Source organism: Gorilla gorilla, chromosome 20, assembly GCF_029281585.2.
Source record: "Gorilla gorilla gorilla isolate KB3781 chromosome 20, NHGRI_mGorGor1-v2.1_pri, whole genome shotgun sequence".
NCBI lineage: Eukaryota > Metazoa > Chordata > Mammalia > Primates > Hominidae > Gorilla > Gorilla gorilla.
The window spans coordinates 52,109,557-52,132,692 of record NC_073244.2 but is presented as its reverse complement, the minus strand read 5'-3'; the positions used below and the strand labels follow the sequence as shown (position 1 = coordinate 52,132,692).

The 23,136-nt window shown below is 52.0% G+C and overlaps 1 protein-coding gene across 35 annotated transcripts in view; it reads right to left on the bottom strand.

The window, feature by feature from the left end:
- Positions 1-23,136, bottom strand: part of PLD3 (phospholipase D family member 3) — a 29,467-nt gene that overhangs the window by 839 nt on the left and 5,492 nt on the right. For 2 of the 35 annotated variants that reach the window (XM_055369410.2, XM_055369414.2), the window contains exons 2-12: positions 11,477-11,509; positions 11,132-11,344; positions 10,552-10,683; positions 10,378-10,452; positions 10,147-10,289; positions 9,189-9,372; positions 7,058-7,178; positions 6,849-6,976; positions 5,212-5,412; positions 2,518-2,657; positions 861-1,026 (exon numbers count right to left, since the gene is read on the bottom strand). In XM_055369410.2, the coding sequence (XP_055225385.1) occupies positions 861-1,026; positions 2,518-2,657; positions 5,212-5,412; positions 6,849-6,976; positions 7,058-7,178; positions 9,189-9,372; positions 10,147-10,289; positions 10,378-10,452; positions 10,552-10,578 (1,185 nt within the window). In that variant the 5' untranslated portion in view covers positions 10,579-10,683; positions 11,132-11,344; positions 11,477-11,509. Of the gene's footprint in view, positions 1-860; positions 1,027-2,517; positions 2,658-5,211; positions 5,413-6,848; positions 6,977-7,057; positions 7,179-9,188; positions 9,373-10,146; positions 10,290-10,377; positions 10,453-10,551; positions 10,684-11,131; positions 11,510-23,136 lie in introns of all 35 variants that reach the window. The other 33 variants (XM_063701338.1, XM_063701339.1, XM_055369422.2 and 30 more) reach the window with 18 other exon arrangements.

Here is a 23,136-nt window from a genome sequence, read left to right as displayed (position 1 = left end):
TCTGAGAACGAAAGCTGAAAGGGAGGCCCCGGTGGTCTCATTTGCAAAACACTGTTCCCTGCAGAATGGCTCCTGTTCATTCCTGAGGTCTCATCTCAGATGCCCCCATTTCCAGAACATCTTCCTTGGCCCTTCCCGCTAGGGCAGAGGCTTCCTCTGGGCATCCCCACCCCAGCCCTGACCCCTCTGCCTGTGCCCCCCCACCCTGGCCCTGACCCCTCTGCCTGGGCCTCCTCCATCCCAGCCCTGACCCCTCTGCCTGGGCCTCCTCCATCCCAGCCCTGACCCCTCTGCCTGGGCCTCCTCCATCCCAGCCCTGACCCCTCTGCCTGTGTCCCCAACCCCAGCCCCGACCCCTCTACCTGCCCACTCCCCCCGTCCTGGTCCCAAACCCTCTCTCTGTGCCCCCCACCCCAGCCCTCACCCCTCTGCCTGGGCCTCCTCCATCCTGGCCCCGACCCCTCTGCCTGTGCCCCCCACCCTGGCCCTAACCCCTCTCTCTGTGCCCTCCAACCCGGCCCCGACCCTTCTGCCTGTGCCTCCCCATCCCAGCCCTGACCCCTCTGCTTGTGCTCCCAATCCCAGCCCTGACCCCTCTACCTGCCCATGTCCCCATTCCTGGTCCCAACACCTCTCTCTCTGCACCCCCATCCCGGTCCCAACCCCTCTGCCTGTGCCCTCTCATCCCGGTCCTGGCCCCTCTCCCTGTGCCCCATGACCCTGGCCCTGACCCATGGTTTCCCCACAGTGACAGGGCTCACTCTGGGCTGCCCTTGTCGTTGACAGACGAGTCCCATGAGGGCTGTGTCCCTAGGACTGCCCCACACAGGGGCCAAGGGGTGGCTTGGGGCGGTACTTACCACCTGGATGTCAGAGTGGGTATGGTTGTCACGCAGGGCAGCCAGAGAGAGCAGGAAGGCCCGCATGGATGGCTCCGAGTGTCCCCAGCAGCTGATGAGCAGGCGCACCTTGACGCCACGCTCGTAGGCGGCCCGCCGCAGCCCATCGTCAATGGCAGGCCAGAACCTGAGGACGGGTGTATAGGAGGTGTGGCAGGATGCAGAGGGCGGCTGTGTCCACAGGCTTTGCCCTCAGCTTTGGGGAACCAAGCCTGGGCCCTGCTTTAGCCATTGAGAGGACTTCCTCATCGCTGGCTCCCAGACCCTGTTCCTGTCTCCACAAATCCCACATCCCTATTTCCTCTTCCTGGCTGTGGCTCCCATTCCTGCTCCCCAAAACCCAGTGTTGTCATCCTCTTTTTTTCTTTCTTTTTTTTTTGAGGTGGAATTTCGCTCTTGTTGCCCAGGCTGGAGTGCAATGGCACAATCTCGGCTCACTGCAACCTCTGCCTCCTGGGTTCAAGCGATTCTCCTGCCTCAGCCTCCCGGGTAGCTAGGATTACAGGCATGCGCTACCACGCCTGGCTAATTTTGTATTTTTAGTAGAGACGGGGTTTCTCCATGTTTGTCAGGCTGGTCTCGAACTCCCGACTTCAGGTGATCTGCCCGCCTTGGCCTCCCAAAGTGCTGGGATTACAGGCGTGAGCCACTGTGCCCGGTCCATCCTCTTTTTTTTCTTTTTGAGACAGGTTCTTGCTCTATCACCCAGGCTGGAGTGCAGTGGCACGACCATAGCTCAATGCAGCCTCCAACTCCTGGGCTCAAGTGATCCTCCTGCCTCAGTCTCCTGAGTAGCTGGGACTGCAGGTGAGTGCCACCGCACTGGGCTAATCTTACAAATTTTCTATAGAGACGAGGTCTCATTATGTTGCCCAGGCTGGTCTCAAACTCCTGGGGATCCTTCCGCCTCGGCCTCCCAAAGTGTTGGGATTACAGGCGTGAGCCACCATGCCTGGACCCACTGTCTTATCTACTGCCCCTAGAATACCTTCTTTGAGCCCCACAAGTGCCATCATCCACCTGGATGTTGCAGTGGGTATGGTTGTTATCCTTCTTTTTTTTTTTTCTTTTCTTTTTTTTTTTGAGAAGGTGTCTCGCTCCGTCGCCCAGGCTGGAGTGCAGTGGCATGATCTCGGCTCACTGCAACCTCTGACTCCCGGGTTCAAGCGATTCTCCTGCCTCAGCCTCCCAAGTAGCTGGGACTACAGGCGCCTGCCACCACGCCCGGCTAATTTTTGTATTTTTAGGAGAGATGGGATTTCACCATGTTAGCCAGGCTGGTCTTGAACTCCTGACCTCAAGTGATCCACCCACCTGAGCCCCGCAAAATGTTGGGATTACAGGCGTGAGCCACCACGCCCGGCCCTCTCATCCTTTTCTGTGTTCCCTCAAACCTTGTCCTGAAACCTCATCCCTGTCTCCTCTGTAATCTCTCTTTCTCCTGTCTCAAGTGCCTAGATACCTTCTTCTGGTCACCTCCTGGTGACTGTCTCTCCCTGCAGCTTCTCTTCCATCTGTGCCCTTGCCTGGAGCCCCCACCAGCTTTCTGGTCTCCATGATTCCCTCTCCCATCTCCTGGCCAACTGCAGCGGCTCCCTATCTCCACACCCAGCAGTACCTGTGAGGGTGGGAGAACTCCAGAGTGGGCAGGTAGTTCATGACAGCGACGTAGATGAAACTCCGGGCATTGTCCACCACGTTGAGTAGAGCCTTCAGGTCTGGAGTGCGGCCACTTGGACACAGGGGTGGGGGCGCACTCTGAGGGCGAGGGGACAGTTAAGACATGTGCCCTGCCAGGGTCATCGTCACAATGGACCCCACATACGGACAGCTCACCACAAGCCAGGTACTGTGGATCTCACCAAATCCTCAGCCTCCATGAAGAAGAGGGTCAATCACCACATCCATTTCACATGTGAGGAAACTGAGGCTCAGAGAGGGTAAGTGACTTACTTAAAGTCACACAGCAGATAAATGGAGCCAGGATTCGAACCCAGGCTGTCTGGTTCTGGAATTTATGCTCTAACCCAGTGCTTCTCAACCTAAGGTCCCTGATCCAGCGGCAACAGCATCACCTGGGAACTTGTTAGAAATGCAAATTACTGGGCCTCACTGCACATGGCCTACTGAATCAGAGTGCTGGGGTGGGGTCCAGGAATCTGGGTTTTAACAAGCCCGCCCAGCTGATTCTGGGGCATGCTCAGTTTGAGGACCTCTGCTCAAGTCTTTTTTTTTTTTTTTGAGATGGAGTCTTGCTCTGTCTCCTAGGCTGGAGTGCAGTGGCATGATCTCAGCTCATTGCAACCTCTGCCTCTTGGGTTCAAGCGATTCTCCTGCCTCAGCCTCCCGAGTAGCTGGGTCCACAGCCAGCTAATTTTTTTGTATTTTTAGTGGAGATGGGATTTCACCATGTTGGCCAGGCAGGTCTCGAACTCCTGACCTCAGGCAATCCACCTGCCTAGGCCTCCCAAAGTGCTGGGATTACAGGCGTGAGCCACTGTGCCCAGCCTCGAGTCACTTTCTTCCCTGATTTGCTCACAGCCTGCCTTGACTGGGAACCCCTCGGGTGCCCAGTGCCTCACCAGGCCCTCTTCCCAGCTCCCCTGCTCCCCCCCACCTTTTTTTTTTGGAAGTGGAGTCTCACTCTGTCGCCCAGCCTGGAGTGCAATGGTGCAATCTCGGCTCCCTGCAACCTCCACCTCCTGGGTTCAAGTGATTCTCCTGCCTCAGCCTCCCGAGTAGCTGGGATTACAGGTGCCCGCCACCCCTCCAGGCTAATTTTTGTTATTTTTGGTAGAGATGGGGTTTCATCACGTTTCCCAGGCTGGTCTCCAACCCCTGAGCTCAAGTGATCCGCCCATCCTGGACTCCCAAAATGCTAGGATTACAGGCATGAGCCACTGTGCCTGGCCCCCCATCTTCCTTAATGCTCAACAGACAAGGAAACTGAGGCTCTAAAAGGGGAAGTGGTAATGAGGAGAGCCTTGATCCCCTGTGGGAGGCCCTTGTAGTGAAAGACCCCAATGAGTCACACTTCCCTGCCTCCACGCCTTAGGGTCGTGCCTTCCACGATGACTCTGGGCTTGGACAGGTAACTTGCTCAGGGGGACCTAGGGAGACCTGGGTTGCCTGCCTCAACTAGTGAAACTATCAAGAGCTAGAAACATCAGTGCCTTGTCCAGAGTGATCAGTATCTGCCATGGGCGAGAGCCAGTGTTGTCCAATAGAGCCTGTCACAGTGATGGAAATGTCCAATATGGTGGTCACTTGCTACAGGTGCTACTGAGCATATGAAACGTGGCTACTGCATGAGGAACTGAATTTTGTCTTTTTTTAGAGACAGGGCAACAGCCTCTTGCCCAGGCTGGAGTGCAGTGGTACAATCAGCTCACGCAGCCTCGAACTCCTGGGCTCAAGTGATCCCCCTGTCTTAGCCTCCCCAGGGACTACAGGTGCACGCAACCACACCCGGCTAATTTTAATTAATATTATGTTTTTGTAGAAATGGTGTCTCCCTAGTTCTTGGGTATCCTATCTAGAACAATAAATAATAAAAATAGAAAGAAATGATGTCTTCCTATGTTGCCCAGGCTGGTCTTGAACTCCTGGCCTCAAGTGATCCTCCCATCTTGGCCTTGGCCTCCCAAAGTGCTGGGATTACAGGGATGAGAAACCATGCCTGGCTTGAAAAAAATTTTTTTTGAAACAGGCTGTCACTCAGGCTGGAGTACAGTGGTGTGATCATGGCTCACTGCAGCCTAGATTTCCTGGGCTCAAGTGATCCCCCTGCCTCAGCCTCCCGAGTAGCTGGGACTACATGCATGCACAACCCAACCCAGCTAGTTTTGTTTGTTTGTTTGTTTGTAAAGATGGAGTCTTGCTATGTTGTCCAGGCTGGTCTCAACCTCCTGGCCTCAAGTGATCCTGTCACCTCAACCTCCCAAAGTATTGGGATTACAGGCATAAGCCACCCCACTTGGCCTGAATTGTTAATTGCATTTAATTAACTTAAACTGAAAGAGCCACCTGTGGCTATACTGGATGATATAGAGCACCAAAGGTTTGGTGTGCATGAACCCAGGGTACCTCTCCCAGCAGCCCTAACAGGTTGGAAACAATACCCATTTTCTAACTGAAATAGAGGCCGAGGGATGTTGGGAACTACTCCAGGCCCCGACCAAGCAGAATGAGCTGGGGTGAGAACTGATGGTCAGGATACGCCCTCCCTGTCATCACCAAACAGGGACAGATGGAGGCTGTGAGTGACGGCATGGGGCTGGGACGTGACAGGCCCCACTTGCCCCAGACTCACCGCCAGGTAGGCCAGAGCAGGGGTTCCATTGAGGCAGATCTCCATTGGTGTCTCTTGGTTGTAGCGGGTGTCATAGAACCGGGGCCAAGTTGATGGGATGGAGCTGCCTGCCTGGCCCAGGAACCAGTAGGCCTCAAAGATCTTGGTCAGGTCTCGAGCCAGGCAGCTGCAGTTGTACATGACCACGCCCAGCTCCTTGACCTGTAGGAGGGCAGTGCTGAGCTCAGGGATAGCGGCCTAGTGCTCACAGATGACAGGGACACTCCCCAGTCTGGTCTCTGTCTATCCCCCTGTCCCACAGTACCCCCTCCACCCCAGCTCCAACAGCTAAAGTCCTAGAATGATTATCAACTTAAGTTTTGATGAAAATCAGTTATTCCAAAGCTCCAGGTTTCCTGGACGTTTGCAATCTGCTGTTGCTTCTACCCTCCACTGAGCTAGCTTCTACTCATTCTTAGGTCTAGGCTGACATGTTGCCTCCTTCAGGAAGCCTCCCGTGACTACCCAGCCTGCACCAGGCATTCCTCTGGGCTCTCATAGTCCCTTGGGATTCCCTCCTCATTCTTTCTGGTGACAAACTGGTCTTCCCATTGGGCTGGGAGGACAGGCACCAGGGATGTCTCAGTCACAGCTATATCTACAGCATCTCCCTGCATAATTGCTAAGATTAAAGGTTAGGGGAACTATCTGTTGAGGAAATGAATTCATGAGTTATTGTCCTGTCTTATCTTCACCTCATTGCCCAAGCTGTTTCCTGTTCCATCTTGGGCTAATTCCTCCCTATCCTTCAGGGATCAGATTAGTTATACCTCCTTTGGGAAACCCTCCAATGCCCCATGTTGGGGTCTCTGAGCTTCCACAGCCCTCTGTTCCCTCCATGCTGGCCCTGACCCTCTGCCTGTGTCTCCCCAACCCCGGCCCTGACCCCTCTGGGCTATCACTGTCAGGTGACAGGCCAGTCTGCATTGGACTGGGAATTCCATGAGGTCCATCTGTTACCACCATGTTCCCAACATTACCCAGGATAGGGCTGGACTTAGAGCAGGCACACAGAGATGTACAATGAAGATCAAATGGGTGCGCAGGTCCTTGAATGCCCTGTAGAGGGGCTGGTAGCTGCAACTGGGGATCAGAGGGAGCCCCAGGCTTCCAGGAGCAGGGGGAGGGCAGTAGAGGGCTCCATTTAGGGATTCTTTGTTTTTTTAACAGGGTCTCACTCTGTCGCTCAGGCTGGAGTGCAGTGGCATGAATACAACCCACTGTAGCCTCAAACTCCTGGGCTCAAGTGATCCTCCCACCTCAGTCTCCCAAGGAGCTGGGACCAGAGGTGTGTGCCACCACACCGGGCTTTTTTTTTTTTTTTTGGTAGAGATGGGGTCTCACTATGTTGCCCAGGCTGGTCTCCAACTCCTGAGCTCAAGTGATCCTCCCACCTTGGCCTCCCAAAGTGTTGAGATTATAGGTGTGAGCCACCGTGCATGGCTTGGATTAGGGAGGCCTGGTAGGAGGCAAGAAGGAAGCCATTACAGAGAATGGGTGGAGAGGACTCTGGACTGAGTGAGGGATGCAGTCGGAGGCTGGGTGCCCTGTGGGGCAGGGAGTGGCCTGGAAGGAAGGTAGACAGGGTGCAGACAGACCTGGGTCAGTGAACGCCAGTCCATGTTGGCACTGCCCAGGTAGAAGTGGGTCTGGTCCACCACCCAGAACTTGGTATGCAGGACGCCATGGGTCAGCTTCTGCATGTCCACCATGCGGACCTGGGCACCTGTGACCAGCAGGGGCAGAGATCAGGGGCCAGGCTGGGTACCCCCAGGCCCAGACCAGCCCCAGTTGGGCCCCAGCTCACCACTCTGCAGCAGAGCCTGCAGGTCCGCCTGTGGCTGGGGCCCGTTGGGCTTGCTCACGGCGATGCGGACGTTCACGCCCTTTGGTGCCAGGGTCTGCAGCTGCCGGAGGACCTCCTCACCCTGCGGGGAGGGGAGAGCTTCTGAGGGGCTGGACCAGCCAGCTCTCCAACCCCACAAGGTAATGCCCGGTGGAGTTATTTTGAGACATGATTAGGAGTAAACAGACTTTACATTAGCCTGCATAGATTAAAGACTTTACAGATTAAAATATTAAAAGACTTCCTTATCTGTTTTAAACATCTTTATCTGCTTTAATAATTAGTTGCCCTGTGATCCCCCTCCAAGGCCTCCTGACCCCTCCTGCCCCTCCAGGGACTTTCTCAAAATTCAGCATCAAGGCAGGGCCTCCAGGCATCTCCCAGGATGGTGGGGGCGAGGCTCAGGCAGGGGGTCCTGGAAGGTATAGGGTGAGGCACGATGATGCCAACAACAGCAACAGTCAAGGACGCCCTGGAACCTACTGTGTGCCAGGCCCTGTTCTAGGCCCCTTCTCAGCGAACTCACTGAATTCTCACAACCCAGTGAGGCTGGTTTAATTATAATCCCCACAGAGAACTCAGTAGTGGAGTGGGATTTTGTTTTTGTTTGTTTGTTTGTTGAGACAGGGTCTTGCTATGTTGCCCAGGCTGATCTTCAATCCCTGGGCTCAAGCATTCCGCCTGCCTCAGTCTCCCAAGTAGCTAGTACCTCAGGAGTGCACCACCACATCCAGCTATGGAGCAGGATTTGAACCCAGACCATCTGCCTCCTACATCTGTGTTTTAAACCACTTTAGAGGGAGCCAGCAGGGAGTGGGAGCTGATACGGTTTTTTAACATAAAAAAATTTTTTTTTAGAGACAGGGTTTCACTATGTTGCCCAGGCTAGAGTGCAGTGGCATGATCACGGCTCACTGCAGCCTCCAATTCCTAGGCTCAAGTCATCCTCCTGCTTCAGCCTCCCAAGTAGCTGGGACCACAGGTGTGTACCACTATGCCTGGCTTTGGTTTTTAACTTTTGTAATTATTATTATTACTTTTTCTTTTTCTTTTTTTTGAGACAAGGTCTTGCTATGTTGCCTGGGCTGGAGTGTAGTGGCATGATCATGGCTCGCTGCAGCCTCCAACTCCTGGGCTCAAGCCATCCTCCTCCTTCCATCTCCTGAGTATCTGAGACTGCAGGCATGCACCACAACACCCTGCTAATTTTTTTTTATTTTTAGTAGAGACGGTTGAGGGGAGGTGGGGGGGGTCTCACTATGTTGCTCAGGCTAGTCTCGAACTCTTGGGCTCCAGTGATCCTCCTGTCTAGGCCTCCCAAAGTGCTGGGATTACAGGTGTGAATCACCACACCTGGCCATAATTATTTTTTTCAGGCAGTTCTTAAGGAGCCTTGTAATTTTAGTTAAGTTTTAAGACAACTTCTCACAAAAAGAGCCAGTAGGGAGAAGAAAACAGAAGGAACAAATTCATGGTTTTTCAGTGGAAGAGGTTATCCATGTAGGCTGTTCCTTTTCAAATTGTGAAGCTTTTATGTTCTTTGTCTGTAGACCATACCGGGATATAGTAACAGCAGACTCACAAAGGCTGACTCTGTGCCAGGCACTGTGCTAAAATCTGCATGGATTAGTCCATTTCATCCTCACAAGAGCCCTAAGAAGCAGGTGCTATAAATTGGCCCCATTTTACAGATAAAGAAACTGAAGCTGGAGAGAAGAGGTGACCTGCCTGGGGTCACGCAGCTGGGAGGTGGCCCCTGTCTTGAGGCTGGGCTGTTAATTACTCCACTCTTCCCTTTCTTTGTGTGACTGGGTCAGGACAGCTTGTGGGTGAGTGACATCTGCCAGCCTAATAATCCCTTGTAACCAAACCCGCACCCTGACATTCAGAGGCCTACAGATGACCGTGACAAACGCCCCCAGTCCAGAGAGCCATGTGACGACAGCTGCTTGCAAACACCTGTGTCCAATCCGCTGTGTGAGACACACCCCTCTGTCTCCTGGGCTGCAGGAGAAACCCCTTCATTCCCCACAGCCCCCGCTGCCTCCCACCCCCTGCCCCTGCTGCCGGCCAGGGCCAAGGTTGCAGGTACCTGCTGGGCAGAGGGCTCCTGCGTGTGGGTGTCATTGTTGGTGAGGGTCCAGTAGAAGGAGGCGATGTCCAGGCTGCTGTGCGCACCGGCGAGCAGGCCCAGCCAGGCCTGGCTGGTGGAAGGGTTCCCCGTGGAGGCATTGGGGAAGTCCAGGCCCTCAGGAATGCTTTCCACCAGCACTGCTCTGGGGGGTGGGGGATGCTATCAGCCATACGGTGCCGGAGAGCAAGGGCTGGGAGGTGAGTGCTCAGCTGTCCGTCCATGGGTGTGTTGGATAGACTGTATTTTTTTTTTTTTAGAGACAGAGTCTTGCCCTGTCCCCCAGGCTGGAAGCGCAGTGGCGCCATCTCGGCTCACTGCAGCCTCGACCCCCTGGGCTCAAGCGATCCTCCCGCCTCAACCTCTTGAGTAGCTGGGACTACAGGTGTGCACCAGTATGCCTGGCTACTTTTTTTACTTTTAGTAGAGATGGAGCCGCACTACGTTGCCCAGGCTGGTCTGGAACTCCTGGGCTCAAGCAATACTCCTGCCTCAGCCCCGCAAAGTGTTGCAATTACAGGCGTGAGCCACCAAGCCCAGCTAAACTGTATTTGAGTTTTTCTTTTCTTTTAAAAAAATTTTTTAAAACTGTGTGTATTTGAATGCGTGCCTGGACTCATGATCCTCTGCGTGTCTGTCTAGAGGTGTGGAAGGAAGGTCGTGTATTGAGATGTGTGTGTGGGTCCACAGATGTGGGTGGAAGATGCTGTGTCTGTTCACAGGCCGGATAGAAGATGACGCTGTGGCTGCCATAGAAACTATGTGTGTGGAGGAGGAGGGGGCGGGCGAGCACTTGGGAGCCTGCAACCTCCTCACTTGTCTCAAGCGCTGGGTAGGGCTGAGTGCAGGTTTAGTGTGTGCTTAAGTGTACCTGGTCTGGCAGGCCCCTCCCCCACCACCTGCAGCACCCCCCACTTACTCGCAAGGGTCATAGCAGGGGGCTGGGCGCTGGTTGGGCCCAAAGAGATGCAAGTCGCCGTATTCCCATAGAAACAGCTGAGTCATCAGGGCTCCGAAGCCCACAACCGCCAGAATGAGGACCAGCAGGACCCAGCGGGCTTTCTGTGGGGAGGAGGAGGTGGTCAGCCAGCCCGAGGGGGGCAGCCCAGCCTATCTCTGAGACAGAGCGAAGGTGGCGGAGGGCTCCTACCTTTTCCGCAGCCTTCCACGCCTCAATCTCATTCATAGGCAGCTCATTGGCGGGCTCCTCTGCAGGCACCTTCAGCTGGGGATGGGGACAACAACGGGGGTGACAGGTGGCTCTTGGGAACCCCCACCCCCACTGTACCCAGTTCCACCCTGCTGAGCCCCCCAATCCACCTACCTCCTGGTACATCAGTTTAGGCTTCATCTTCCCTCAAGGCTGGGGGATACGCAGAGCCCAGGTGAGAAGGTGGGTGTGTCAGGGTCTCCAAACTGGCAGAACAAAAGTGGGCACTGTGTGGGGTGTTCTACGCTTTAGAGGGACAGACATCACAGAAGAGTGATTAGTCTTGGGGCTATTCATAATCATGGGGGCCACTGGCACACTGCCCACCACCCCAAAAAGAGGAAGCTGGTCACTGGTCAGCAGGATTTCAAAATCCCTCAAAATCCAACGCTCTGCTGCCTGCTCATCACTCTGCAGTGCCCACCCTGCCCCCATCAGCACCCACGCAGCTCCCCTCTAGCAGCCCCCTTCTCCCTCCTCCAACCTGTAGACACCCCCAGAAAGGCAGCGCTGGATGAGGTCAGCGGAGCCCCAGGTCTTTGTGCCTGGCTTTTCTCAGCCCTGGGACAGGGGGTATATTCTAGGTGGCTCCTCCGCCCTCAGGTGCCCCCACACCACACAGCTCAGCCAGGGATCATCAGGGCCTCCCTGCCACCCCGCTGCCCATCCCCCCAGCCAGCCTCCCCCCACCTACCCCTGAGGGGCCTCGGCCTCGCTCTCAGGCGTCTGCTGCTACCTCCGCTGGGCCCCAGCTTCTGTCTGGACAGGCTGAACGAGGGTGGGAGGAGGGGGCGGGGCCTGTGGGAGCTCCGCCCACTGCAGCGGGGAGTCTGCGCAATGCGCGCCCCAGTCCGGGCTCACCGCAGCGAGAAGGGGGGCTCGGCTCCCCAGACACGGTCGCTCCAGCCTGGCCGGGTTGGGGGGTAGTACATGGCTGGTGGATGGGCTTTGCTACGTTCCACCCTAGAGTCCCCGTGTAGGGCAGGGAGGCCACAGGTAAAGAACAAAAGGAACCTCACATCTTTTCTCATTTACAAACCTTGTGAATTTGTGTACCATGGACATGCATTACCTAGTCAAAAATAAATACATAAATGAAATTAATAAAACGCTTATAAAATGAAACGGAGAGATCAAGGTTGAATAATAGAATGAAGAAATGTAGCGATAAAGTCAACAGAAGACAGTTCACAGCATGAGATGGGAAGAAAAGGTCAGAGGAGATGGTGAATTTTCTGTTGGAGTCTATTTGGATTTCGGTATTTGATTTTTTAAAAAAAGCCAGCTGATATTTTGGTAGGGATTTAAAAAAATTTATTTTCCGATCCACCCCATCCCATATCTCCCAAGAGGGATTTAAGGCCCCGGCTGGAGAAATACACTGGAGACCCCTTTCCTCTCTCATCCCTCCTCTCCTAATTGAGAGAGGGTGGCACCTCTTTTCACGGCAGGGTGGCACCTCTCTCAATGAGACAGGGACACCCTCTTCCCTCAAGCTCCCCCAAACACACATGTTAGAAAGTCAAGAGATAACTGCAGAAAAGGACTATTACTGAGAGAAGCAACAGGGCAGAAGTGGTTGTCTTCAAGGGAGTGAGATTTTGGGGTAGGTCAAGATTGCTTTTTATTGTAAGCCTATTTTCTTTTCTTTTCTTTTTTTTTTTAGTGCCAGAGTTCTGTTCCCTAGGCTGGAGTGCAGCAGCACGATCATAGCTCACTGCGGCCTCAACTTCCCAGGCTCAAGCAATCCTCCTGCCTCAGCCTCCCAAGCAGCTGGGACTACAGGCACGTGCCACCATGCCCAGCTGATTTTTTTTTTTTTTTGGAGACGCAGTCTCGCTCTGTCTCTCCCACGCTGGAGTGCAGTGGCGCCATCTTGGCTCACTGCAACCTCCACCTCCCTGGTTCGAGCAATTCGCCCACCTCAGCTTCCCGAGTAGCTGGGACTACAGGCGCCCGCCACCATGCCCGGCTAATTTTTTTTTTTTTTTTTGTATTTTTTAGTAGAGACGGGGTTTCACCGTGTTAGCCAGGATGGTCTCGATCTCCTGACCTCGTGATCCGCCCGTCTCGGCCCCCAAAAGTGCTGGGATTACAGGCATGAGCCACCGTGCCCGGCCGCAGCTAATTTTTTTTTTTTTTTAATTTTGTATAGACGGGGTCTTGCTTATTGCCCAGGCTGGACTCCTGGACTCAAGTGATCCTCCTACCTTGGCCTCCCAAAGTTCTGAGATTACAGGCATGAGCCACCACATCTGGCCCCTATTTTCTTTTTTCTGAGACGGAGTTTCGCTCTCTTGCCAGGCTGGAGTGCAGTGGCACAATCTTGGTTCACTGCAACCTCCACCTTGCGGTTTCAAGCGATTCTCCTGCCTCAGCCTCCCGAGTAGCTGGGATTACAGGCGCCTGCCACCACGACCAGCTAATTTTTGTATTTTTAGTAGAGAGAGGGTTTCACCATGTTGGCCAGGCTGGTCTCGAACTCCTGACCTCGTGATCCGCCTGCCTTAGCCTCCCAAAGTGCTGGGATTACAGGCATGAGCCACTGTGCCCGGCCTATTTTCTTTTTTAAAATTGTGAAACATAAGCTATTTTCAGAGAAGTATAGAAAATATCTCGGTGTAGGTTGAGAAATAATTATAAAGCAAACACAGGCATCACCAGTTTCATTACCTTTTAAAAAATCAGGGGCGCGCATTACTCTTTTTTGAAAAAGAAGAAAAAGAAAACTCTCAGAGCTAGGTGCTCCCCTTACTCCAAGATCCAACCTAGATTTGTAGGGATAACTTGCAAACTCCTCCCTACCAATGTCAGATCCCAGATTGGCGAGGGTAGAACATGCTAGATCCCCTCTTTTCACGGCAGGAAGACAAATGGGGATGCCTAAAAAGGATCTAGCAGGTGGGGTGTGGTGGCTCACGCCTGTAATCCCAGCACTTTGGGAGGCCGAGGTGGGTGGATCACCTGAGGTTAGGAGTTCGAGACCAGCCTGGCCAATGTGGTGAAACCCTGTCTCTACCAAAAATGTAAAAATTAGCTGGGCGTGGTGGCGGGCGCTTGTAATCCCAGCTACTCGGGAGACTGAGGCAGGAGAATTGCTTGAACCTGGGAGGCAGAGGTTGCAGTGAGCTGAGATTGCGCCACTGCACTCCAGCCTGGGTTAAAACAGAGTGAGACTCCGTCTAAAACAAACAAACAAACAAAAAAATCAAGCAAGAAACAGCAACAGACTAAGGTTATTTGAAACTCCAGAGGTCACTAGGAGAAGCAGAAGATAACATCAGTCTTAGAGGTGGTTGACCACAGCATTGTGGGTGGAGGAGGCAGGAGGGAGTGCAGGAAATGCTTGTCTTCAGTTTTCTTTGAAGGCCTTGGTGAGACATATTTTTATTGAAGAATATGGAGTTGGAACAGCAGGCAATGTGAAATTAGGGAAGCCAAGATGAAGAAAAACAAAACCAAAGGCAAGGTGGGGCATGGAGATCTGAAGTAACAGGACTGGCAGCGTCAGGGCTGGAGAACTGTGATGGTCACTAATAAACCAAAAATAAGGAGAAAGGCCTGGCACCGTGGCTCACACCTGTAATCTCAGCACTTTGGGAGGCTGAGGTGAGAGGACTGCTTGAGCCCAGGAGTTCCAGACTAGCCTCGGCAACATAGCAAGGCCCAGTCTCTACAAGAAAATAAAAAATAAAAACAAAAACAAAATAAAAATAGGAAGAAAATAGATGGACTTCGTTCAAATTGTCAGTGATGTTTTGGCTTCCAAATTGTACAGTGATTACAGGTCTGTAATGATTAGTTTAATTTTAACTTTTGATGTTTTAATTGTATTATTTTTCTTATTGTGTTAACTTTTGATTAAAAAGTAAACGAATATTGGAGGGCCAGGCACGGTGGTTTACACGTGTAATCCCAGCACTTTGGGAGGCCAAGGTGGGAGGATTGCTTGAGCCCAGGAGTTTGAGACCAGCCTGGGCAACATAGTGAGACCTAATCTCTACAACAAATGAAAGAAAATTAGCCTGGTATGATGGTGTGGATGTGTAGTTCCAACTATGTGGAAGGCTAAGGCAGGAGAATTGCTTGAATCTGGGAGGTGGAGGCTGCAGTGAGCAGTGATCCCACCACCTCACTCCAGCCCAGCTGACAGAGTGAGAGCCTGTCTCATAAAAAACAAACAAATAAAAACTAGTACGGGAGAAGCGATTTAGATTGGATGAGACTGGCAAGACAATACAGTAAGTGCTAGAGCCAGATACCTGTGTTTGAATCTGAGCTTCTGCACTTAGTGACTGTTTGACCTTGGAGAAGTGACAACACCTCTGTGCTCCTGGTTTCTCCATCTGCAAAATGGGCATGGTAACAATAGTATTTGCTGTTCGTTAATTTTACACACATTTACTGGTTGCCTTGTGTGCATCAGATATTGTTTTAAGCACTGGGGATAGAGCTGTGAACAAAATAGACACGAGGGAAAAACAGAGGCCAGGCGCGGTGGCTCACGCCTGTAATGCCAGTACTTTGGGAGGCCGATGTGGGTGGATCACCTGAAGTCTGGCATTCGAGACCAGCCTGGCCAACATGGCGAAATCCCATCTCTACTAAAAATACAAAAATTAGCCGGGTGTGGTGGAGGACGCCTGTAATCTCAGCTACTCAGGAGGCTGAGGTGGGCGAATTGCTTGAACCAGGGAGGTGGAAGTTGCAGTGAGTTGGCGCCACTGCACTCCAGCGTGGGCGACAAAGGAAACTCCGTCTCAAAAAATAAAAAAAAAGGGGATAATAAACAAGATAATAAATAAATGATATAATGTTAGAAGGTAGTAAGTGCCATAGAGGATCAGGGAAGGGGGTGGGGGTGGAATCGTTTGTGATATTTAATAAGGAGGTCAGAAAAGGCCCCACTGAGAAGGGGATACCTGAAGAAAAACTTCAAGGTGGGGTGAGATGGACATCTGTGGGAAAAGTGATCAGTACAAAGGCCCCGAGGGAGGAATGTGCCTGGTGTGGATGGAGAAGAGTGAGGATGCCAGTGTGTCTGCAGTGAAGTGGGCTGGGGGGAGTGGGAGAGGAGATGTCACAGAGGTGATAGGGCCAGATCCTGCAGGGCTGCCTGGACTGTGATGAGAACAGGGTCACGTGTGGGTTCCCAGCAGGGAAGGACGATGTGATCTGCTTCAGATTTTTTTTAAGAGATGGGGATCTCCACTGGGCGTGATGGCTCACGCCTGTAATCCCAGCACTTTGGGAGGCCAAGGTGGGCGGATCACCTGAGGTTGGGAGTTCGAGACTAGCCTGACCAACATGGAGAAACCCTGTCTCTACTAAAAATACAAAATTAGCCGGGCGTGGTGGCACATGCCTGTAATCCCAGCTACTCGGGATTGCTGAGGCAGGAGAATCGCTTGAACCCAGGAGGAGGAAGTTATAGTGAGCCAAGATTGCGCCATTGCACTCCAGCCTGAGTAACAAGAATGAAACTCTGTCTCGAAAAATAAAAGAGATGAGGATCTCCCTACGCTGCCCAGGCTGCTCTTGAACTCCTGGCCTCAGGCGACCCTCCTGCCTTGGCCTCGCACAGTGCGGGGATTTCAGGCATGAGCCACTTCGCTGGGCTTCAGTTGGATTTTGTAGTGGGTTGAATGGTGGCCTCAAAAAAGATATGTCCCACGCAAGCATAATCCCCGGAACTTATGTGCATGTGACCTTATTTGGAAAAAGGATCTTTGCAATTGTAATCAGATTTAGGATCTTGAGATGAGATCATCCTGGACTATCTGGATGGGCCCTAAATCCAATCACAACTGTCCTCAGAGATAGAACAGGCAGAAGGTCATGTGAACAGGGAGGCTGACATTAGGGTGATGTGGCCATAAACCCAGCAATGCCTGGAGCCACCAGAAGCTGGGAGAGGTGAGGAATGGAATCTCCCCTCCAGCTTCTGGAGGCGCATGGCCCTGCTACACCTTGAGTTTGGACTTCGGCTCCAAAACTGAGAGAATGAATTTGTTGTCTTTTTTTTTTTAAGACGGAGTCTCGCTCTGTTATCCAGGCTGGAGTGCAGTGGTGCAACCTCAAGTGATCCACTGTCTTGGCCTCCCAAAGTGCTGGGATTACAGGCAGGAGCCACTGCGCCTGGCCATACATTGTTGTGTTAAGCCACCAACTTGGTGGCAATTTGTTACAGCAGCCCGAAGAAACAAACACAGGTGTTACAGGATCCCCTGGCGGCTGTGTGTGGGGAACAGACTGGGGCAGGGCAAGGGAGCCCAGGGAGGAGGCTGCTGGGAGCATCCAGACAGGAGCCAAGGGTGGACAGGACCAGGGTGTGGTCAGCCAAGTGTGGAAGAAAGGGCGGGGTCTGGATGCATTCTGAAGGTGGAGGGGATGGCATTTCTAGGCTGGATGTGGGTTTGAGAGCAGTAAAGGAGTGAGGGATGACTGAGTTTTGGCCGCAGCAACTGCAAGGATTGGAGGTATCAATAGCTGATTGGGCCAGACAGGGAGGCACAAGTTTGGGGAAAAGACCAGGAGTTTGGTTTTGAACATACAACATTTGAGATGTCTAAAATCTGACTGACTCCTCTGAACTAAAGGAGTCAACAGGCTGGGAAAGGTGGCTCACACCTGTAATCCCTGCACTCCGGGAGGCTAAGGTTGGGGGTGGATTGCGTGAGGCCAGGAGTTCAAGACCAGTCTACACAACACAGCAGGACTCATCTCTACAAAAAGTAAAGTTTTAAAAAAGGAATTAGCACACATATAATGTGCATAGAAGAGCCCCTGACATGCAGGAGGCTCTCAGCAAAGGTGACTGTCAAGGCTCCTAACAGCTCCACATGCAAAGGCATCCCCCATCCCACCCCCAGAGACAAGATGGTTGCTTTTCATTGTAGGTCTTTACTTACATTGAATTTTTTTAAATGCACATATAACTTCTATGGAAACTAAATTATAAAGAGGCTCAGGCTCCTAGCTAGGGTGCCCCATCACCAGATCCTAGCCTCCAGAGGACTGTGGTCTCAGCTGGAGAAGGAAATCAGGCCCCCTCCCTGCTCAGATCCTTGTGGGAGCAGGGCAGGGTGAAACTGAAGGTGGGCACGGGCAGCCGGATGCTGGAGTTCCTCCTCAGCCCGTCTCAATGCCTGTATTCTCAGGACCCTAGAACCTCCATGGGGCTCCCAGCGCGCCCCATCCAGGTTGGTACTTATGCTCTGCCTCCTTGCTGGTATGACATGAGATGAAATCAGGTCTCGGTCGGGCGCAGTGGCTCACACCTGTAATCCAGCACTTTGGGAGGCTGAGGTGGGCAAATCACCTGAGGTCGGGAGTTCGAGACCAGCCTGACCAACATGGTGAAACCCCGTCTCTACTAAAAATACAAAATTAGCTGGGCGTGGTGGCGCATGCCTGTAATCCCAGCTCCTCAGGAGGCTGAGGCAGGAGAATCGCTTGAACCTGGGAGGCAGAGGTTGCAGTGAGCCAAGATTGTGCCATTGTACTCCAGCCTGGGCAACAAGAGCAAAACTCTGTCTCAAAAAAAAAAAAAACAAAACAAAAAAGAGATCAGGTCTCATCTGGGAGAGGGCACTGCCAGGAAGCGTGCTCTCTCCTAGCCCGCAGAATACCCCCTAGTCCCCTTGCCTTGTGGTCCTGCCCCCCTTGGAGTATGACACCACAGCCCACAAAAAGGAGGAAGTAAAACCCACTGGGTCACAGATCCCTGAACATCCCACCCCCAGGGGAGGGTGGCAGTGGGAGATTTGATTCCTCCTCTACAGCAGCCCTTTAAATTGGAGAGCTCATGGTTCAGATCACACCTCTGCCACTTTCTTGCTGAGTGATGCTGAGCATGGGGCTTTACTTCTGAGCCCTGCTGGCCTCATCTATAAACCAGTATTAGCCATATTGGCAGGGCGCAGTGGCTTATGCCTATAATCCCAGCACTTTGGGAGGCCAAGGCGGGAGGATGGCTTGAGCTCAGGAGTTTGAGACCAGTTGGGGCAACAAGGTGTGACCCCATCTCTACAAAAACTTAAAAAATTGGCTAGGCGGCTGGGCACGGTGGCTCATGCCTGTAATCCTAGCACTTTGGGAGGCCAAGATGGGCGGATCACCTGAGGTCAGGAGTTCGAGACCAGCCTGGCCAACATGGTGAAACCTCATCTCTACCAAAAATACAAAAATTAGCCGGGCATGGTGGCAGGCTACTCAGGAGGCTGAGGTCCAAGAATCGCTTGAACCTGGGAGGCAGAGGTTGCAGTGAGCCGAGATTGCGTCATTGCATGCCAGTCTGGGCAACAAGAGCGAAACTCCATCTCAAAAACAAACAAACAAAAAGATAATTGGCTAGGTGTGGTAGCCCATGCCTACGCCTGTGGTCCCAGCCACTTGGGAGGCTGAAGTGGGACCACTGCTTGAGTCCAGGAGGTCGAGGCTGCAGTGAGCCGTGATTGTGCCACTGCACTCGACTGGGCGACAGAGCAAGACACGGTCTCAAAACAACAAATGAAATGGGTATCATCTTATATGCACTGGAGGGTGGTGGCTGGGGGATCTCTGAATGGTTAAGGGGGGGGGTCTCAGAGTCCCACAGCTCAGACTTCAGATCTCAGCTCTGTGGAACTGGGAAAAGAGGTTCCCTTCTCTAAGCCACATCTTCATTCTCTGAACAATGTGGAGATTAATAATACCAACCTCACATTTGTTGAGAAGTCAATGAGATCATCCATGGAAGGCAGGAAGCACAGTAAGCCCTTGAAACATGCTAGTTGGTGAGATCTGTGTATGCCCTCGTATCTTGTATACACTTTAATCACACATAATCAACATATGTGTCCCTTGCTATGTCCGTGTCTGATTTATTCCTCTAGCTCTAGGGCCCAGACCATTGTAATTGCTCAAAAAATATTGAAAGCAGAAGAAATGGAGCAGCAGAATAGAAAAATTTGAGAGATTATTTTAGATGTCTCTCTATACCTAGTGACACTTTTATACACAATGATAACCAGCTGGTATCAGTTCTAAGCCCAGAGCATATAGGGTGGGTGCAGACAATGGCATCTCAACCTGAAATTCAGGCTGACAGGGTGGGGAAAAAGTCAAGGCTGATTCAAGCCATCTGAGAATGCAGAGTGTGCTTCTGAAGCCTACATACAGGAAACATGAGGCAGATCACACCACAGGAGACATTTACAAATCCACAGGCTGGCCAGGAGCAGTAGCTCACATCTGTAATTCCAGCACTTTGGTAGGCTGAAGTGGGAGGATCGCTTGAGCCCAGCAGTTTGAGACTAGCCTGGGCAACAGAGCGAGACCCCTGTCTCTAATTTTAAAAATAACAAAATAAAATAAAATTCACGGGGCTTCCAAATGGTTTAAAACAGAAATGTTCTCATGTTTAATGGTGCTGATTTTCACTAGATGGTACAGACCTCTTTGGACTAAACCATCAATTGTTTCTGACCTCTTTGGACTGAACCATCAATTGTCTACAGAAAACAGAACAGAACACTGGTTTTGCAAACTGATTTTTCATTTTCAGCAGTTAGATCTTTTATTTCAACAGACCCTTTAAAATAAGTGCCCCTCCTAGGGAGAGAAGTCAGTCAGTCTGAAAAACAATTAAATAGGTCCAAAAAGCATCATGAATGATAAACACTTCTGAACTGGAACTTAAAAACCCTAAGCTGTCTCACTCCTGCTCAAAATCCTTCTGTGGCTCCCCATTGCCCCCAGGACAAAGTACAAACTTCTTACCATGTCCTACAGAGCCCTACATGGACAGGCCCCTGTGGACCTTCCCCCATCATTACAGCTTCAACTCCCTCTTTCTCAACCCAAAGCTCTGTCTTGTTTCTTCCTTTCCCCTGACTCCAGCTCTAGAGGTCCCAGGGCCCCCCCAGATACCTCCTTCAAGGTGTCCCCGGACTCCCACACATACTATGTCCCCAACTGTCCTTACCATCTTCCTGCCCCAGGTCCCCATTTCAAGAAGAGCTGTTGAACCCATCCTTCAGGTCTCAGCCTTGGTGCCTCCTCCTCCACAAAGCTCTCCTTGACTACCCCCAGCCCTGGGCCTTGTCCTGGACCCCAACAATTTGTCGACTTGGTCCTGTGAGGGTCTCTCCAATTCACCCTCCCCCACAAGCTCTGACTTAGTCTCTCCCACCTGGGTCCCCACTCCAGCCACCTCCCTTGGCTTCCAGACTCCACTCAATCCTTGCAATCCCACCTCCACATGAATTTGACACATCCCTCTCCTGCTCAAAAACTCTGTGGCTCCCCGGTGTCCTCAGTACACAGTCTCAGCTCCTCACTGTGGATGACAGGGCCTTGAATGATCTTCCCTGAATGACCTCTTTGGCCTACTCTCTCACCGTTCTTCCCACCCCAGCCATATTTATGATCTTTCAGTTCCTTGAACCAAAACCACACTTTCATCACCAGACCCTCCCACAGCTGCTTTCCCTGCCGAGCACTCCTTGCTCATTTCTGTCCGCTCACATACCACCTCCTCCATGAAGCCCTCTGGGCTCACACAGTCCCCTGGGCCTCCCTTTCCCAGCCCTGATCCCTCTGCCTATGCCTCCTAGGGAGAGAAGACGGTCAGTCTGAAAAACAATTAAATAGGTCCAAGAAAGCATCATGAATGGTGAACACTTCTAAATTGGAACTAGAGAAATCTAAGCTGTCCCACTCCTGCTCAAAATCAGTGCTGTGATTAGCTGGCAGTGCTTGCTGCTGGCAGTGCCTAATGATGGGTTCGTCTCTCCTATTTGACTGGGAGACCTATGACGGCAGAGCCAGGCTATCTAACTCACTGCCATGTCCCCAGTACCATGGAGCATAGGAAAGTGCATAGCAGGTGCTCAGTGGCCAGTTAATTAATCTATTAATTTAACTAATATTTAATCAATAATGACTTGCTGACAAGCCCTGCTCCAGAAACTGAGATTGCAGGAAAAAAAAAAAAAAAAAAAAAAGGAGCCGGCACGGTGGCTCACACCTGTAATCCAAGCACTGTGGGAGGCTGAGGCGGGCGGATCATCTGAGGTTGGCAGTTCGAGACCAGCCTGGCCAACATGGAGAAACCCGTCTCTACTAAAAATACAAAATCAGCCAGGCCCTGGTAGCGCATGCCTGTAGTCCCAGCTACTTGGGAGGCTGAGGCAGGAGAATCGCTTGAACCTGGGAGGCAGAGGTTGCGGTGAGCTGAGATCACACCACTGCACTTCAGCCTGGGCAACAAGAGCGAAACTCTGTCTCAAAAAAACAAAAAACAAAAAAAAAAGGAAAAAAAATCTTCTTAAAGATGTTATTCTACTAAGGGAGTGAGGGAGTGAAAATAAATGAGTGAAATACATGGAATGTGCCTTGGAAAAAAATAAAGCAGGGGAGGGAGACAGTGGCATCACAACTGCCAAAGGCTTATGTCCCAGTCCAAAAATAACAACAGGGTCGGGCATGGTGGCTCATGCTTGTAATCCCAGCACTTTGGGAGGCCGAGGTGGGTGCATCACTTGAGGTAAGGAGTTCGAGACCAGCCTGGCCAACATGGTGAAACCCCATCTGTACTAAAAATACAAAAATTAGCAGGGCGTGGTGGTGTGCATCTATAGTCCCAGCTACTTGAGGGGGCTGAGGCATGAGAATCGCTTGAACCTGGGAGGCGGAGGTTGCAGTGAGCTGAGATCATGCCACTGCACTGTAGCCTGGGTGACAGAGTGAGACTCAGCCTCAAAACAACAACACAAAAACAAAAATAACACAGTCGGGCACGGTGGCTCACACCTGTAATCCCAGCACTTTGGGAGGCTGAGGCAGGTGGATCACTTGAGGTCAGGAGCTCGAGACCAGCCTGGCCAACATGGCGAAACCCTGTCTCTGTTAAAAATACAAAAATTAGCAGGGCGTGGTGGTACGCACTTGTAATTCCAGGTACTTGGGAGGCTGAGGCAGGAGAACTACTGGAACCCGGGAGGCAGAGGTTGTAGTGAACTGAGCTTGCACCACTGCACGCCAGCCTGGGTGACACAAGACAGTGTCTCAATGAAAAATAAAATAATAATAATAACATGGCTGGGCACAGTGGCTCACTCACACCTGTCATTCCAGCACTTTAGGAGGCCAAAGCAGGAAGATTACTTAAGCCCAGGAGTTTGAGACCTGGGCAGCCTGGGCAACAAAGTGAGATCTTGTCTCTACAGAAAAATAAAAAGCCTAGGCCAGGCGTGGTGGCTCACGCCTGTAATCCCAGCACTTTGGGAGGCCAAGGCAGTCAGATCACGAGGTCAGGAGTTTGAGACCAGCCTGACCAACATGGTGAAACCCCGTCTCTACTAAAAATACAAAAATTAGCCGGGCCTGGTGGCATGCGCCTGTAATCCTAGCTACTCAGGAGGCTGAGGCAGGGGAAGCACTTGACCCCAGAAGGTGGAGGTTGCAGTGAGCCGAGATCGCGCCACTGCACTCCAGCCTGGGCAACAGAGCGAGACTCTGTCTCAAAAAAAAAAAAAAAAAAAAAAAAAAAAAAAGGCTAAAAAATAGCTGGGGATGGTGGTATGCTCCTGTAGCCCTAGCTACATGGGAGGCTGAAGCAAGAGGATGGCTTGAGCCTGGGAGCTTGGTCTGCAGTTAGCCATGACTGCACCACTGCACTCCAGCCTGGGTGAGAGAGCAAGACCCTGTCTCAAA